The sequence below is a fragment of the Nanorana parkeri genome, unplaced genomic scaffold, assembly GCF_000935625.1.
Source record: "Nanorana parkeri isolate BGI_ZX_2015 unplaced genomic scaffold, ASM93562v1 scaffold1223, whole genome shotgun sequence".
Classification (NCBI taxonomy): domain Eukaryota; kingdom Metazoa; phylum Chordata; class Amphibia; order Anura; family Dicroglossidae; genus Nanorana; species Nanorana parkeri.
In genome coordinates this window covers 311,536-328,995 of record NW_017307491.1, presented here as the reverse complement: position 1 = coordinate 328,995, position 17,460 = coordinate 311,536, and the positions used below count along the sequence as shown (strand labels likewise).

General features: G+C 41.4%; 1 protein-coding gene across 1 annotated transcript in view; it reads left to right on the top strand.

Annotated features, from left to right (window-relative positions):
- The window catches only part of LOC108797078 (polycystic kidney disease protein 1-like 1), a 125,299-nt gene that overhangs the window by 92,304 nt on the left and 15,535 nt on the right, over positions 1–17,460 (top strand). Inside the window, exons 29-30 of the mRNA XM_018568644.1 lie at positions 1,658–1,737; positions 13,980–14,237. Coding sequence (XP_018424146.1) covers positions 1,658–1,737; positions 13,980–14,237 — 338 coding nt within the window. The remainder of the gene's footprint in view (positions 1–1,657; positions 1,738–13,979; positions 14,238–17,460) is intronic.

Genomic DNA, 17,460 nt, shown 5'->3' with positions numbered 1-17,460 from the left:
AATTTTATACCATTTTTTGGGGACAGATAGAGCTTTCTTTTGGTGGTATTTAATCACCACTACGGGTTTTATTTTTTACTATATTCAGGAGAAATTACTGAAAATTTTTTACATTATGTTATAAAACAACTAATATTACCAACTTTTTTGGTAAAATATAAAAGTCGGGGTCACGTCGGGTAAATAGACACTAAACATATCAAGCTTAAAAATTGCGCGCACTCGCAAAATCGCAAAAAGCTAGCATACCCAAAATTGGCCATAGGCGACGCTTTAAAAGCTTTTACCGCTCATCAGTTTAGTGTTATCAGTGATTGATGGCCCTAGAACTATTGCTCTCATTCCGACGTTCGCGGCGATATGTAACATGGGCGTAACATGGGTAATGGGCGCAATCGTCGTTTTCGCAGGTATGCGCACCTGACGCATGTTTACATGCGTGTATGTAGGGGTGGGGACTTTAAAAAAAAATTTGTTTTTTTAATTCTTTTTTGTGTAACTTTAAAAAAATTTGGGGGGAAACTTTAAATTTTTTTACCATCATTTTTTCGTGTACCGAGCTCCCTCTGAACCCCTGTGACAGAGGCCTTATGCTGGTCCCGGGCTCACACCGGAGCCCGGGACCAGCTTGACAGCTTGTATAATAACGGGCATCGCTGCCTGTTTTCAAATAGCGGGGATTTCCCGCTCGCGCGCGCGCCACGCCCGGGCGGGCGGATGTAACAGGACGTGTATACACGCCCAGTTACATCCAAGAAGCTCCCTGCCGGCCGTGTATACACAACGGCTGGCCGGGAGGTAGTTAAACATGACTGTGCAATCCAGATTGCAGGAGTTCGACCACACAAGAATTTTAGGGGGACCCCACTTTTTCCCCCCCTCAAAATCCCTACCAGACCTAAAGGGCCTCATATGGATTTGGGGGGGAACCCCACGCACTTTTTTTTTGTTTTTTGATTTGGGGAGGTCCCTCCTACCATTACTACCATTCCTACCAGACCTAAAGTGTCTGGTATCAATTGGGGGGGAACCTCACGCTTCTTTTGTCTTCTGCAGACTGTTAGAAAAAAAAAGTCTTTTTTTTTTGGTCTAATGTCCCTTTGCTGCAAAAAAAAATTCGGCCGGGACGAACATTCGTACAGACTACCGCTAACGAATTTTATCCGAAATTGTCGTTTTCAGGAAATTCGGATTAGTTTTCATTCCTCATTTCTGTCATTCGGAAATTTGGATACATCCAAATCTCTGAAAATTCATCCAAATAACAAATCGTTCCGGAAACAAATCGTTCATGTGTAGAAGATTTGCCTGCAGTCAAGTGAAAGTTAAAGTAGTGAATCTGCTATTCACCAAACATCATCACCCACACCTCTCCAAAAAACGGTAAAATAGACAGACTTTATTGATAGAGCATGTTAGCTAGTATGTATAAACAAGGTTTACTTTCATTTCATAATTATGTTAATTCACAAGGAATTGTGCAAAAGCTAAAATACATACATAATTCACAAACGGCAATATGGAAAGACCATTATTAAATCTCTCTGCTCCTCTATGATTTAGCTTGTGACATATTCATTTTGGTAATTGCAATTTAGCATACTTGATTTTAAGAAAAATTAGATTGACTATGTATATATATTTTTTATATTTCTAGACTTGTTTCCAGTATGAAGATGTCATGCAGCATGAACAGTTGGAAATGAACACAGTCAGTTTGGGAAGAGGAATGTGCTGGTAATACATTACCATTTTCACTTTGTTACAATTAGTTCAACAATCATTCTTATATGCTATGCTGTGTTTGGTGGTTCTGCTACTAGGTGGTGATGTGAAGTAATGTTTGCTCAAAGAAGACCTTTCAATACACAGTAACTAAGACCCATATGTTAGTCCGCAGCCTCCATGCAAAATTGCTAGGTCTAACAAAGAAAGAGAAAAAAATACTTTACATCCTGGCTTCCGGCCTGTTTAACGCGTTTCAGGGGGCACAGAAAACTCCCCCTTATTCAGGACTTAAAGTGCCGACAAGAGATAGGCTGAATCTGGTCAGGGATTACTGAAAATACATTTACAGGTGCTGCTGTATCGAATCAACAGTTGGGCAGCCCGTCACAGTAGCTCAATATGACAGCTACAAATCTAAAAACGCCATCACTAACATGTTTCAGGGATCCACCTTTTCCTCAGAGAGTCTATATGACCCACTCTCTCTGAAACATTTTGTTGGCTTCTACTTGTGTACTGAGTGTTTTGCACAGCACCACGGAACCGATCCTGCTGTCAGTGTTTTTATATTACTTGGCAGCTGTAGCACAATGGTAGACAACCATGTAGAATCTGAGGGCCATACATTTGGACCCCCAAATTATCTGAAGAGCTGCACATTCTTTCTTAATATGTGTTTGATAGAAATGTCAAACCTAAGGTCATTAAACTTAGGACTGAGGTGATAGGCAGAATCATATCAGACAAAATTGACAACAGTAAAGTCAGAGGAAGGGGAGAGAAGGTAATAGAAAAAAAGAAGGGTTAGGAGGACAGGGAAAAGGAAGAACAAAAGGGTGTGGGGGGCCAGAGAGAGTGGGAGAAAGCGGATTAAAAGGAGGGAAGAAGGTAGAAGAGGGTAGAAAGGTGAAGGGGAAGGGAGGAAAAACACCTAAGGAAACTAAGAAGAAGAAGATGGAACAATGTAAAATAAATGAAGTGATATGGAGAGAACTGAAATATACTGTATCATCAATGAATAATAGTGGGTAACGTCCTTCAAAATCAATACCTTTTGTGAAGTTTTGAATCAGGAAGCTATGTATGACACATGTATGACTTCTGGAAGTGCAAAAAAGGTCTGTGGATATTCACTAAGGAGTGCTACACATATAATTGTATGTATTATTATTATTATTATTATTATACAGGATTTATATAGCACCAACAGTTTGTGCAGCCCTTTACAATATAAGGAAGACATTGCAATTACAATACAATTTAAGACAAGATGGTAAGGAGGGCCCAGCCCCTGAGAGCTTACAATCTAAAAGGGAGGGGCAAGGGATACATGAGGAGGGAGCTATGTGAGGAGGGAGCTATGTGAGGATGAATTGTTTGAGAACGTGATGGTTCAGTGGTTAGTTTGAGGTGGGATAGACTTCCCTGAAGAGACGAGTCTTAAGGGATTGCCTAAGGGCAGTCAGAGTGGGAGATAGATGGACTGGTTAGGATAAGGAGTTCCAGAGGATTGGGGAGACTCTAGAGAAGTCCTGGAGGCGAGCATGGGAGGATTTGATGAAGGAGCTAGAAAGTAGGAGGCCTTTGGAAGAGCGGAGGGGATGGTGGGGGGTGATACTTTGAGACAAGGTTTGAGGTATAGCCGGGGGCAGAGTTGTGTATGGCTTTGTGAGTGGTTGTTAATATTTTGAATGTTATCCTTTGTGCTATTGGAAGCCAGTGGAGGGATTGGCAGAGGGGGGTTGCAGACAGTGAGCGGTTGGTTAGGTGGTAGATTCTAGCAGCAGCATTCATGATAAACTGAAGGGGGATAGCATGTGTAGAGGTAGGCCAATGAGGAGGGAGTTGCAATAGTCAAGACGAGAGATAACAAGGGAGTGGATGAGTAATTTAGCGGTTTCATTGGTGAGGAAGGGGCGTATTTCGTATGTTACAAAGGTGAAGTCGGCAGGATTTGGATAGTGATTGGATGTGGGGAAGAAAGGTGAGGTCCAAGTTAAGGATGACACCTACCACCTTGGCATGGGGGGAGGGTTGGATAGTTGTGTTATCAATCTCAAGAGAAAAGTTGGGGGAAGGTGCACGGACAGGAGGAAATATCATGAGCTCAGTTTTTGAAAGGTTGAGTTTTAAGAAGTGTTGTGACATCCAGACTGATAAGTCAGTTAGTAGATTAGTGATACGCAAGACATGTAGTAATGACTGATCCCAAAAATGTGAAACACAGTGTGATTATTTGAACATACTTGAACATACTTGAACATCAACATTACCCTAACATACTACTACATGCTAAACTTCCTATGTGTAGCAATTAATTACTAATAGCTGGTAATAAACCATGGGCAGATGTTTTAGTAGCAAGATTGTGCTACCAAAAATCCCCCTGCGTGCCCAGCCTAACAGGAGCTCAGGAACTACTGATAAGTTGAAGAGTTTCTAGTAAGTTATAAAAGTGCTTACCATTGTTATATTACCACTATGCAGATGTTATCACTGTAAAGCATTATGTAGTTTTATTGTGTATCTACCTGTTCACATACATCAATAAAAGCATCACTAAAGAACTCCTTCCTCTATGGCAGATTAAATAGTAGTACTTGGGTGAAATTTACAAAAACAGTTATGATTAATAGTAGACATGTGCGATTCGTTTCGTTCCGAATCTAAATTCGGACGAACTTTTCCGTTTCCGAAATTCGGTAGCGGTAGTTCGTTCGAACATTTGTTTCGTTTTCGTTTCTTATTCGTTTCGTTCGTTGAAGAAAAACATTTCCCCCCTCAAAAGTCACTTTGCTGCAAGCGAACGAACGAATGAACGAAACGAATAAGAAACGAAACGAACGTTCGAACGAACTACCGCTACCGAATTTCGTCCGAATCCGAATTCTGAATCCGAATTGACTTTCACACCCGAATTCCGAAAACGAAATAACACAAATCCGAATTTAAAACGAAACTAAACAATTTTTTTGGCAGAGCACATGTCTAATTTATATCTTTAAAGTAGAGCTATTGGCAAAAGACAAATTACATATACAGTCTGTCATTAGCAGTAAGAACACTTTTTATTTTTCTGTGTCCCTATAGCATAGTTTTTTTTTTACCCTATTGATCCTGGATTTGTAGTTTTAGAATTAAATGTTTGTAAGTCCCCATTTAAAGATTTAAGCTGTTTAAGTTTTTTTAAACAGTTTTTTCTTTTGAATAAATTGTTTAAACCATATGAATAAAAGGTGGCTCTTGTAAGCACCCCCAGAAGTGTTTTAAAGTTTGTTCCAACCCCAGTAACTCACTTTTGCTGCACAGCTTGATCTGCAGAAGGTAAAAAAAATATAAATAAAGGCATGTAAAATAATAAATGAATCTATTCTTTATTTAACTACAATGGAAATTGCAACATTTTAAACACTTAAAATTGCAATCACAAGCAGAAATATGTCCACAGAGAAATCACCTGTACTGAACAAGCAGAGCACTGTCTGCAGAGACACAATCAGTGTGTTACAGACACAAGCAGAAACATGTCCACAAAGACAAAATACTGAAACAGGCAGAAACATGCCCTCAAAGATACAATCGGTAGAGTGCTGACATACCGGAAATATGTCTGCAGAGATGCAATCAGTATCATATTGACAAATCCAGAAACAAAGCAACAAAGACACAAGCACTGATGCAATCAGAAATGTCCACAGAGACATGATCAGTACTGTACCAATACAAAGACACAACTGGAAACATGTTCAGAGACACAATAAGTGTCATACTGATACACCAGAAACATGTCCGCAGAGACACAGTCAGTACAATACTGACATACCAGTAACATATCCTCAGAGATGCAGTACTGTACTGACACAATTAGGAACATGTCTGCAGGGATCACACGGCTGCTCCTGCAGCATCCCTCGCTGCTTGCTAAATCCCACAAAATTTCACTCATTAGTGAGGGATCAGATATGGAGAAACACCTTGCTATTTGGCCAGCGAGGAAAACATGCTATTGGAGCAAGCGAGTGGTCTCTATCAATCCTGCTGCTCATAATTTGCTACCAGCAACAAGATCACTAGTGTTATATTTTCTGAAAGCCAAGACCCTGTAGAATAAAATGGTTGCAGGTGCAATGTTTATGTTGCACAATATTAGCACAACTCCTTATCAAACCCCAACATTTTGTGAAAAATGCACTTAAATGCCCCAAAACACAAAATACCCATTTTTAAATAAACTATAAAAGAGGTGACAACGAGTAAATAGATACCCGACATGCCCAGGTTAAAAACTGTGTGCGTCCGTGAAACGGCGACAAACTTCAGTACCCCAAGAAGTCCATAGACGAGGCTTTAAAAGCCCCCACAGGACGTCAGTTTAAAGATATCCAAAACCTGGCCCTAGAATTATTGCCCTCACTCTGGCGTGTGCGGCGATACCCAACATGTGTGACACAATCGTCGTTTTCATACGTAGGCGTACCTGACGCGTGTTTATGTGAAGACGTGGGGCGGAGGACTTTACATTTTTAAAAATTATTTTTACATTTATTTTTATTAAATATTAATTTTAAAAAACTTGATTGTCCTGTTTGCGATCTAATGGGTTGTATGGTTCTTTCTTGTGTATCAGTGCTGATGTTATTTTTTTTGTTCTTTTGTTCAATATGTTTTTGATATGATCACTGGGTGGTGCTGGGTTCCCGAAGTAGGAAGCAGACTCTGGACACTGTGGGTTGCTTGGTGTCTAGACTCTGCAATGGGAGTGTTTTCTCCCAGTTAGTTGCACTACTTTTTAGGTGTTTCTTTTGTTTTCTATCTCTATTTTCTCGTACTCTTCTCCCTTCTTCTGGCGAGCTGACTGTGGCTGGTTTTCCCCCCGGCGGTATGTGACCTGTTAAAGTTAGATCATGGTTAATATACATTTTGGATTGCTTAACGCTCGGGGACTTAATTCCCCACAGAAAAGATCCCAGATATTGTATCAAGTTGTGGGCTCATGTCCTTTTCCTGCAGGAGACCCATATTAGGGGCCTGGGGGCCCCCTCTCTCCATTCACGTTATTATCCACAAAGTTAGTAATCCAGAAAGTCCTCTGGGGCTGCCATTTCCTTTCATCACTCCATTCCTTATGTGGTACTGGATGTCCTTGCTGATGATGATGGTAGATTTCTATTTCTTAATTGCCGGATCTATGACAAATTTTGTTCACTCTGGCTAACATCCACCTCCCTAACTTGCAGCCAATTCGAACCTTACATAAGATTTTGGACAGACTTGAAGACTTTGCTACCGGCCTGCTGGTAATGGGGGTGATTTTAATTTTATATTAGACTGTGCTTTGGATTCTTCTACTCAGAGGTCCAATGTATCCATGTCAGCCATCAATAGACTGCACAGGCGATTTCATCTCCTTCCACTGGTTGACCTCTGGCAGATGCTGCATCCGTCCGTCAAGGATTACACCTTCTATTCACACCCCCACTCTTCATATAGTGGTATTGATTTTTTTCCTGACCTCCCACTATTTATTAACGTGGCACCCGCAGGCGAAAATATATACACAAGTGTGATCGGATCATCCTCCTGTTTTCTTTCAGATTAACGTCCCGGATACTGCTGCTAGGGTCTTTACTTGGCGGCTTAACGAATTGTTGCTAAAAGATCCTGTAGTGCAAGGGGCTGTCTCCTCTGTCTTCAGAATTTTCTAGTAGATCATGCTGCTGACCCCTCCGGTGGGAGGCTTTAAAGTGTGTCCTCCGGGCTGTCTCGGACTCCTCGGGTGTCTCTCTTGTCCATGCTACCAGGTTCTCGCTCTGTCATTTCTAGGGATCTTCTTTGGTTCTTCTTGGCTGCGGCAAGGTCGGTGATACCTAGTCTTTGGAAGACTTCTGTTGTCCCCCATATTAGGGAGTGGGTGAGGGAGATGTGCAACCTTATGAGAATGGAGTGCCTCCTTAAATTACACAAACGCTCGATTTACTTCTTTGTGGGGCCCCTGGATCCTGTTCATGGAATCTCCTGCCTTCCCAGCGCTGGTTCCATCATGAGCTGATTTTATTTGTACTTTTTTTATCCAATGGGGGGAGTAGTACATCAGGCTTGGGTGGATAATTCATCCCTGAGCGATCGTGGTAACTATACTAGCTGTGGTATGGTGAATGCCATTCATGCGAGGCCTGGGCTCTTTCTGCCCAGTGCTTTGATGACTTATAGCGGGTACCGCGGGGGCTCTGGTCCTGGTCTCGGCTTGCCTTTGCCTTGCTCTTTTGTGTGTTTTGTTTCCCGTCTCTCTCTTTCCCTTTCCCTTCATGCTTTATTCTTCTGCTCTTCCTCTCTTTTTTTCCCTTCTTTCATGTTATATTATAGTTGATTTTTCTTTTTTTTGTATGGAGGTGGAACCTTTCTTGTCAGAGGTTCTTACTTTACCTTCCTTCGTTTCTCTAGCCCTATGGGAGTGTTATCACCCTGGCCAATATTTCATTTTTTTGTTTTTTTATATTATATGCGAGAAGTGGAATATTGCATGGCCTAGGGGTCTCATGTGTACCGAGAGGTGGAAGCTACTTTTGGCTAGGGAACATGTTTTTTTGCATTATTGTACCCGGCTACAGACGGAGTTTTTATTTTGTTATGGGACCTGTATATTCTCTGTTTTATTCTTCTTTTTAAGTTGAATAAAATCTTATCTAAAAAAATTAATAGAAAATCTGATGATGGAAGTCCATGAGGGGTACAGCACACCTGTAAAGGAGTTAGCGGGATTGAATAACAGAGATGGGCAATACTAGTGTGTACTGTTTAAACATCAACAACAATAAAACAAAATAATTAAACATGGGAAACAAGAATGGCTGTGTCTTATCAGAATAGATAGCTGAAACCACATTTTGTTTGAGAAAGTATTTAATATTTGGTTACATTGGAAACAAAATTCCAAAACAACGTATATAATACATTGTCATACAAAGTGGAACATGTATAACAAGAGCCAATATTACATGAAGTACAAATGAAATGTGTACAGTAACCATTATTTTACTTAGATTGTCCCTACATTTGCCTTCACATTTGTGATATTAACGTAGGGACAGTTTCTCCACAACAAATGCCTATATGCTAAACAATAATACAGGGTTGCTCGTGTTGCAGTACACCTGTCCCAATTCCAGGGCCAGATCGATCAAGAAGCAGTAAAGAGTTGTAAACCACATAGAGTACCAATTAGAGCCTTTTCCAAGTACCAAGCAGCATATTGGAAAGGTTTGACTGTTGCCCTTATTTCAACCACTGAGAACATGTATAATATAACTACACCATCTCTGATATGGTATCTAACCTTTTCTTACACATCAGCCTCTTAATAGCTTTTAAGAGATCTGGAAAGTGAGAGAGGATAGGCAAGAGGCCATGATTTCTCTCAGCTTCAGCAAGAGTCTGGTGTGGATCAAATCTGTGTTTTGTTATGATTAGCAGGGCAATAGATAGGTCCACATGCCTTTTTGGATTCCTGCCTCCTGGATGCAGTTAATATAATTGACAGTGACATCCCAAAAATGAGAAATGTGCATGCAGATTTCTCCTCAGTATACACTCAGGAGGGAAACGGGTTTGACTTACATGATAAAACACATAGTTCAACACAAAATATACCTCAATGGTTGACAGAAACCGGTATACAACAAAGACTCAAACTGCTTAATGCAAATAAATCAGTGGGACCAGATAACCTGCACCCCAAGGTACTTAAGGAGCTAAGCCAGGTTATAACAAGACCATTATTCCTAATTTTTAAGGACTCCTTCATGACGGGTAGAGTCCCAAGTGATTGGCGGAGGGCTACGGTAGTTCTAATATTCAAAAAGGGGGAGAGATGCCAACCAGGGAACTTTAGACCGGTCAGTCTAACATCGGTAGTTTGCAAACTGTTAGAGGGAATGATTAAGGACTAACTTTTTATGAGGGGGTAAGTAGAGATATGGATGGAGGGAGGCCGGTATATGTGGTATATCTGGATTTCTCAAAGGCATTTGATACAGTACCACACAAACACTTACTACACAAGCTGATATATATGGGTATAGATGAAATGGTGTGTACGTGGATAGAGAACTGGCTACGGGAACATGTCCAGAGAGTATCTATAAATGGAACCTTTTCAAACTGGTAAACAAAGCAAGTAGAGTCCCATCTTATATTAAGAAGGGAATGCATTGCAGGGACAAGTCTATGATTGTGCCACTTTAGACATCGCTGGTTCGGCCTCATCTGGAGTACGCGGTCCAGTTTTGGTCACGAGTCCACAGAAAGGATGTCCTTGAGCTGGAAAGAGTCCAGCAGAGGGCAACCAAACTAATGAGGGGAATGGAGGACCAGAGCTACGAGACGAGGCTACTAAATTTAAACATGTTCACGTTGGAAGTAAGGAGATTAAAGGGGGATATTATTTTCATGTACAAGATGTTCAATGGTCTTAGCAACAAACTCTTTACGATTAACTCCATTACAAAAACTAGAGGCCACCACCTAAAATTGGTGGAAAAAAAATTCCAGCACAAGGGGCGAAGGGGGTTCTTCACAGTTAGAGCGGTTAGGGTCTGGAACTCACTGCCACCGGCAGTGATTTCAGCTAGTAGTGTAGAATTGTTCAAGAAGCATTTGGACGATTTCCTGAGGGACCGTAATATACAGGGGTACAAGTACACCTAAGAATGAGATGATACATGGACTTCTACATACGCACACATCAGCAATAGGTTGGACTTATGTCTTTATTCAACCTCAAATACTATGTAACAGATCCCACAGGCAGTGCTCCAGATTGGCCTTTACATGATTGCAATTAGCACAGTGCCTGAAGTAAAGGTTGGGTGCTTTTATTTTATGGGAAAAATTAAAAGCGTAGTAGGACCTGTACAGTATCTTAGTTTCCCTCCATGTCTTGTTCACAGTACAGCTGTGTACCTTAAAGTCCCATTGAAAAAGCTGGTAGCCCATGTCTTCCGCAGAAAAGAGTGTTCATATAAAAAAATTATTGTATGGCCGTTAATCCCTTCGACTCCCATAATGTGTATATTTGGTGATTTTGGCCCTGGGGGAATTGAAGGTTTAATAGGCAAATAGGGAGAGATGTAAGTATATGAGTTAAACTTTATTCTTGCCTCCAGAGGCGTAACTAGAAACCTCAGGGCCCCTGTACAAGAAACTATTAAGGGCTCCCCCACCACCAAAAAAACATGATTTTGATACTGTTTATTTAATATATAAAAAAAAGGTATGAGGGTAATTTATCAAAACAGAAGCAGAAGTATCTGGAGCATTTGCCTATGGCAACCAATCAGCTTCTCTCTTTAGTTTGTTCAGTTAAGGTTTGAAAATAAAAAGGTGAATGCTGATTGGTTGCCATAGGCAACTGCTCCAGATTCCATCTGCTCCAGTTTTGATAAATTCCCCTCTATGTATGTTATGACTTTCAGGGCTAGTTCACACCAGTTCCAGTGCATTCCGGCCCGATTCGTGCTGGAACGCACTGGATCGCATCCCGGCCGCGTCACTGCATTCTGGGGCGGGAGGGGGCGTGTTGTTGCATTAAAGTCAATGGCAACACAGGTACGCCCCCGGCCGCAGTGTGATCTCCAGAACACATGGCAAATCAATGTCAGTGTTCTGGTCTCTCTGGGCCCCCCAAACTGGTGGTACACCAGGGCCCGGTCGCAAATACGACTGATGCAACCCTGGTAGTTTCGCCAGTGCCTGTATCTGCACTCAGTATCGGGGCATTTTCACGAGTACTTGTGAAAATGACCAGTATTGGCACTGGTGCATCCCTACTTAATATAATGTATTGCTGGAACTTGTAGTCCTGCATAGTTGGTGGTTTTCTGCATTGCTGTATAACTATAATACAGCAATGCAGAATACCACCAGCTATGTAGGACTACAAGTCTCAGCAATACATTCTAATGTAAATTAAAATACCACCACTTTCAAACACCCCGAAGCCCCTCCTTCCCGATTCAGCCTGCACCCACACCAGCCTTACCTGATTCCTGCAGCAGCTACTTCATCTTGGCGGCCAGGGGGGGTCCTCTCCCAACAGCTGATTGTGCTGTCTGTCGGTGCTTGCAATGTCGGTAGCGCCTCCGCCAGGCAGACAGGTGACAGACACAACCTCCTCCCCATCCCCGCACAGCCGCCCGTACATTCTACTGCTGCGGATGGCAGAGCCGTGGAGGAGGGAGCGGCACTATCTGGGAGGGGGGGGGAGTGTGCATGAGGTAGCTGCGCACCCTCCGCTTCCTCTCTGGGCCCCCCCAAACAGGCAGAAAGCCAGGGCCCGGTCGCAATTGCGACCGCTGCGACCCTGGTAGTTCCGCTAGTGCTTGCCTCCCTCCAAGCCACCATTGTAAAAAAAGGTGTACCCGATAGTTCTCATTTTAATACATTTTCTATTTTTGTATACTTTTCTATACGGATTTACTTCCAGGTGCTGTGATTAAAACGTCCCTTTATTTACTAAAATGTTTGATTATATAAATATGAGTTGATAGCACTCTAGGAGTGTCTGTATCCACCAATATACCATAATGCAGTAGAATTTATCAGCATTTACATTTGATTTTATGTTTAAGGCAGTGTATTACTTCTTTTAAAGGGTGAGCCACATGCTACATATCACTTATTTTTCCAAAGCAGAAAGGTATTCCCAAATCTTTTTAATTACTAGCCGTCCGCCCGTTTTAAATAATCAGACGGACAGCAATCTTCCATCAGCGGGTGCAGGATCCCGCAAAAGCTTTAAACAGCCGGTACCAGATGTTGCATACAAGCGCTCCCGCAGCTCTACAGCCGCCTGATCATTTGTATGGTGAAAAACAGCGTGTGGCCTCCCCCTTCTGCTGCTGCCAGTTATCCCGGGCTCACTGTCCCCCATGCGGGCCCGAGATCGACACAGTGGCTGCTCACAGTGTGAACGGAGGAGAGATCAGCATTCTCCTACTTGCTGATCTCTCCTCCAATCGCAGAAGTGATGTGTATTACATCACTTCCGCCTTCAGCTGTCATTTTTCTGGCTGCTATAGCCAGAGAAGAAGCCGGTGAAGCAGATCTCTGTTTCATCAGCTTATTTGGGGGTTACTAGGTGACATTAGGGGTCTTAGAGTCCCCTGATGTCTCCATGAAGAGGACCTTTCATTGTATATTTGCTATTATATATGGGGCTTTTTAGCCCACGATGTGATAGCAATAAAGTTAAGTGTAAAAAAAAAAAGTTGAAAAAAAATGAGTCGCAAATAAAAAATTTAAAAAACACACAAAAAATGTTTAAGGCCCCTGTCCTCACGTGCACTCACATATAAATGTAAATACGCATTGGTCCGCATATGTCTGAAAACAACTATTATAGCCCATGTTGCATATCACCGCAGACGTCAGAGTGCGAGCAATAATTTTAGGGCCATTAATCACTGATAACACTAAACGGATGACCGGTAAAAGCTTTTAAAGCGTTGCCTATGGCCAATTATAGATATGGTAGTTTTTTTGCGGTTTTAATGCTTGACATGTTTGGGGTCTATTTACCCGACGTGACCCCGTCTTTTACATTTTACCAAAAATTTGGGGTGTAATAATTGTTTGATAACATAACATAGAGAAAACCTGTTTTTTTCCCCAAATTGTCTGTACTTTTTTCATTATATAGTAAAATATAAAAAAGCCAGTAGTGCTTTAATACCCCCAAAAGAAAGCTCTATCTGTCCCCACTAAATGGTATAAATCCCATCTGGGGTTATTATTAATATAATTTTACAGGATTTATATAGCGCCTACAGTTTGCGCAGCCTTATACAATATAAAGAAAGACAGTACAGTTACAATACAATTTGAGACGAGATGGTTATGAGAGCCTTCAATCTAAAAGGTTAAGCTTGAGCCTAGTTTGTAGGCTTCATAGTGAATGTTGAACTCAAAAGTTCAAAAAAGATCTGGGACATATCTAGGTACAAACCAGAAAAAGTCACAAAACCATCACAGTTTAACTGAGCCCAGATTAACAGCGCTGGAGCAACGCAGTGTAAGTCAGAACGCCTCACACCTAGTCTTACCATCAGGGCTCCCACCTGTATTTTGCTTGAACAGACATCTTAAGATGCTATATGTGTTTTCAGTATGTACTTAATACATTTTAAAGTTGATTTACTTAACTGACCAATTTTTTGAAACATCAAAAATAACTTTATTTTTTTACTTTTTTTTAGTGTTTCATATGAATCTAATAGGAAACAAAAAAATCTGCCTCATCAGCAACACCTGAAAAATGTATTTGGAAGTGTTTGTAATAATCTAGAGGATATTCAGAAAATGCACAATGACAGTACAGAAAGTAATAGTCAGTGCCTAGTCAAGGCTGAACCAGAAAATGGGCTGGAAATTGGAAAACATGGATCCATTTTAGGCTTAGCTCAAGAAGAGGTCCACACTGAACAAACAAAGGATATTTTTCCAAGCAATCAGGGGTCAGTGGGCCACTGCAGTCACGCTCCTGTAATTCAATGTGATCAAACAGAAAGCAGAGGAAGAAATGAAACCCTTTGCACTTCAGAAAACATATTTAAAGGCTGGAAACCTTTAAAACATTCATATAGCACAATTTTCAAGCCTTTGGAAAACAGAACCATGGATGTATTGATTGCAGATGAGCAAGCTACAAGCTCAGCAAAATTACAAGATGAAGACATTGGACAACAGCGACACTATATTGTCCAAGCAAGTCATTCAGAAATCCAAATAAAAAATGAAACTGGAGATTTCTATGTTGAAAGGAATCTACACAGAACTATGCAGAACACAAGCATGGAACGTACAGCAAATGACACACATGCTGGTGGGACCAGTAAGGCACATTTCATTAGGCAATGTTGGTAGTCAATCCTATAGAAATATATATAAATATATATAAATATATATATATATATATATATATAGTGCAAGTAGTATAAGCAGAAGAAAAGTTACAAAGAATATAATAGCTAAATTAAGTGCAAAATCTCATATAAATGGAAATTTATGATTTTTTTTTTATGTGCAATTATTTTGTGAAATAACAGTGGTGATGTGTAGTAAGCCATACCAGCTAAGAAAAAGGAAGCTCCCACAGATCTAATTATAGTAAACTTAAAGGAAACCTGTTGCCAGGGTAGCAGCATTCGAGCATTTACAGTATCCAAACAAGCAGTACATTAGCTTTAACGGCTTGTTCAAACTCAATGCTCAACCGCACGGCTGCTGGTGTGTGTGTGCCCGTACAGTGCAGATGCGCTCCATCAAGTCACATTGCACTGTTCTTTTTTCTTTTTGTTAGAACTTTAAAAAATGTCACAAGTGACATTTCATTAAGTTCTATTGGCTCACGATGATGCAATGTGGTTGTACTGTGTCTTACTATGGTGCGCAAAAAAAAAAGTGCACACCATCGGAATGCAGTGGTGTGAATGGTCACCATCTATGACAAGGCAAATTGCCTGTGCAGTCCGAATGCAGATGGTGTGAAAAAGCCCTGAAACATGCCCCCACTGTCCTCTGTAGCTGCAGGCACTGTGGTGCTATTAGTCCTCAACATTCACAGGGAAGCACTGAAGTTTATAGGTCCTTTTCTCAGCAGCTCAGCTCACTCTGCTCTGCCCAGTTAAGTACATGCTCTGAGACTAGAACTAGAAAGCCGAGAGGTTGATAGCACTTCCCATCACTGTCAGGCAGAAAGGGGCTATTACAATGCAGTACAGAGAAATAAAGTGACAAGTAGAAGACACTATTTTTTAGTCCATCTCATTGTGCCATTTATATCTGAGTGTCTAGAAATGTTGATGTTGTTGCAGTAAGGAAATGCTGGAAGCATCAAAGTCAATAAAAATCTTTACTGGGAAAATATCACAGCTGGCCATCACTTTTGAAAATACTAATTAAGTTGCCATGCTGACTAACTGGCTTTATTAATTTGAATCATGTACCTGAAATATGTATGCACATTAAAGGCTCTGACTTCACTCTGACTTTCCTGATCTGCATTCTTGTAGAGGAACATTGTCTAGGAAGCTTACAGGGCTATTCACAAAAGGGTGAAGAGTTTGGAGAAGGCAGAAGTGAACCGTCTAGGACAAAACAGCTGAACTGGAAAGTGAGCTGAATTAGAGAATTTTTCCAAATCAGCTATCTTAGCTTAGATTGTTTACTTCTCCTGCCTTCTCCAAACTCTGCACCCTTTTGTGAATAGCCCTGTAAAACTTTCTAAAGGTTGCCGTTAGATTCCTTTTTTTCTAGATTCAACAAACTAGAAAACTGTTTTCTATAGATCTGTGTTTCACATTAATAATCAGACCAAGAAAAATTGTAGTTGTTGATTGAGGGACACGGGTGTTTAGACTGGTGGGGTATTCTGCCACCTTCAGAATTGGGCACTGGCAAAAAATAAAAATAAATTATGATCAGCCCAGTATACCCCCTCCTTCTCTCAAGCTAGCTACTTTTTTCTTCAATCATACATCGCTGCTGAGCTGTTCTCTCTACACAGCTACCCAGATTTGCCTTATCTAAGCCTAACTTTGGAGTGTAGCTGCACAAGACATGCAGAGATAGTCTAGAATGGAACCTTTGGGCGCTGAGCTCATTGTGGTTCTTTCCAGACCAGCGTGTACTGTGTTAAAAACGGAGCACTCTCCAAGTCCAAAACCGTGGCACAGCCCCAGGTGTAACCCTGTTTCCAAAGACTCACTTTGTGAGCAGGTTGTGTGGGCCAAGCACTGGGAGCTACCTATTTGCTAGACATATTGGGTGCCGTATACATAGTTACATAGTATTTGAGGTTGAATAAAGACATTAGTCCATCAAGTCCAACCTATTAGGATCTCATTCTAGGAGTACCTGTACCCCTGTATATTACGGTCCCTTAAGAAATCGTCCAAAAGTTTCTTGAATCACCGCTCATTACACGAGCCCAGTCTGAAAAGGTGCCATTTACAGATACCCTCTGGACCCGTTCGCGTAGCCAGTTCTCTATCCACGTACACACCACCTCATCTATGCCCATAGCTCTCAGCTTGTGTAGCAAGCGTTTGTGTGGTACTGCGGAAGGGGTTAACACTGAGTTGTTGAGTGGTGACATAATCCGCTGGGTGGAGTGTTGTATGCTTCATGCTCTCTTTCCCACCATTCAGTGTTAAGGAAGCACATTTCTGCTGCAGAACTTGACCCCCCTCCCGCTTTCCCTCTTCTTGAGAAGCACTTTGGTAAAAAGTAAAAATGTGTTAAAAATCCCCTCTGTGGATCTGGCTGTATCCCCTCTTAACACAACGTTAGCCATCCCTGGGGAAGATACACCTGCCTTTAAAGTGTATTTCCACTTTTGCCATCAAATTTGAGAAAACCCCACTATATGTTTGTTATGTGTTCCCTTCCACGCAACATAAAGCAACATCATTTTTTACAAAAGATTTCTTACATTTTTGGATGTTTTGTTGCAGCAGGCAAAATGGTTGAAACCTTCACAGTGATCTGTACTTATAGAAAGACTTAGGACACAACTATCGACTAACTAATGATTTTTCAGAACTGATACCGATATTGGCCACCATTCAGGCCGATAGCCGATATCAGATACCAATATTCTGTTTACATCCAGCAGCTGAATGTAAACAGCAGGCAGTCGCCTGATATCGGCCGCTCCCCGCCCCCCGCCCCATTAAT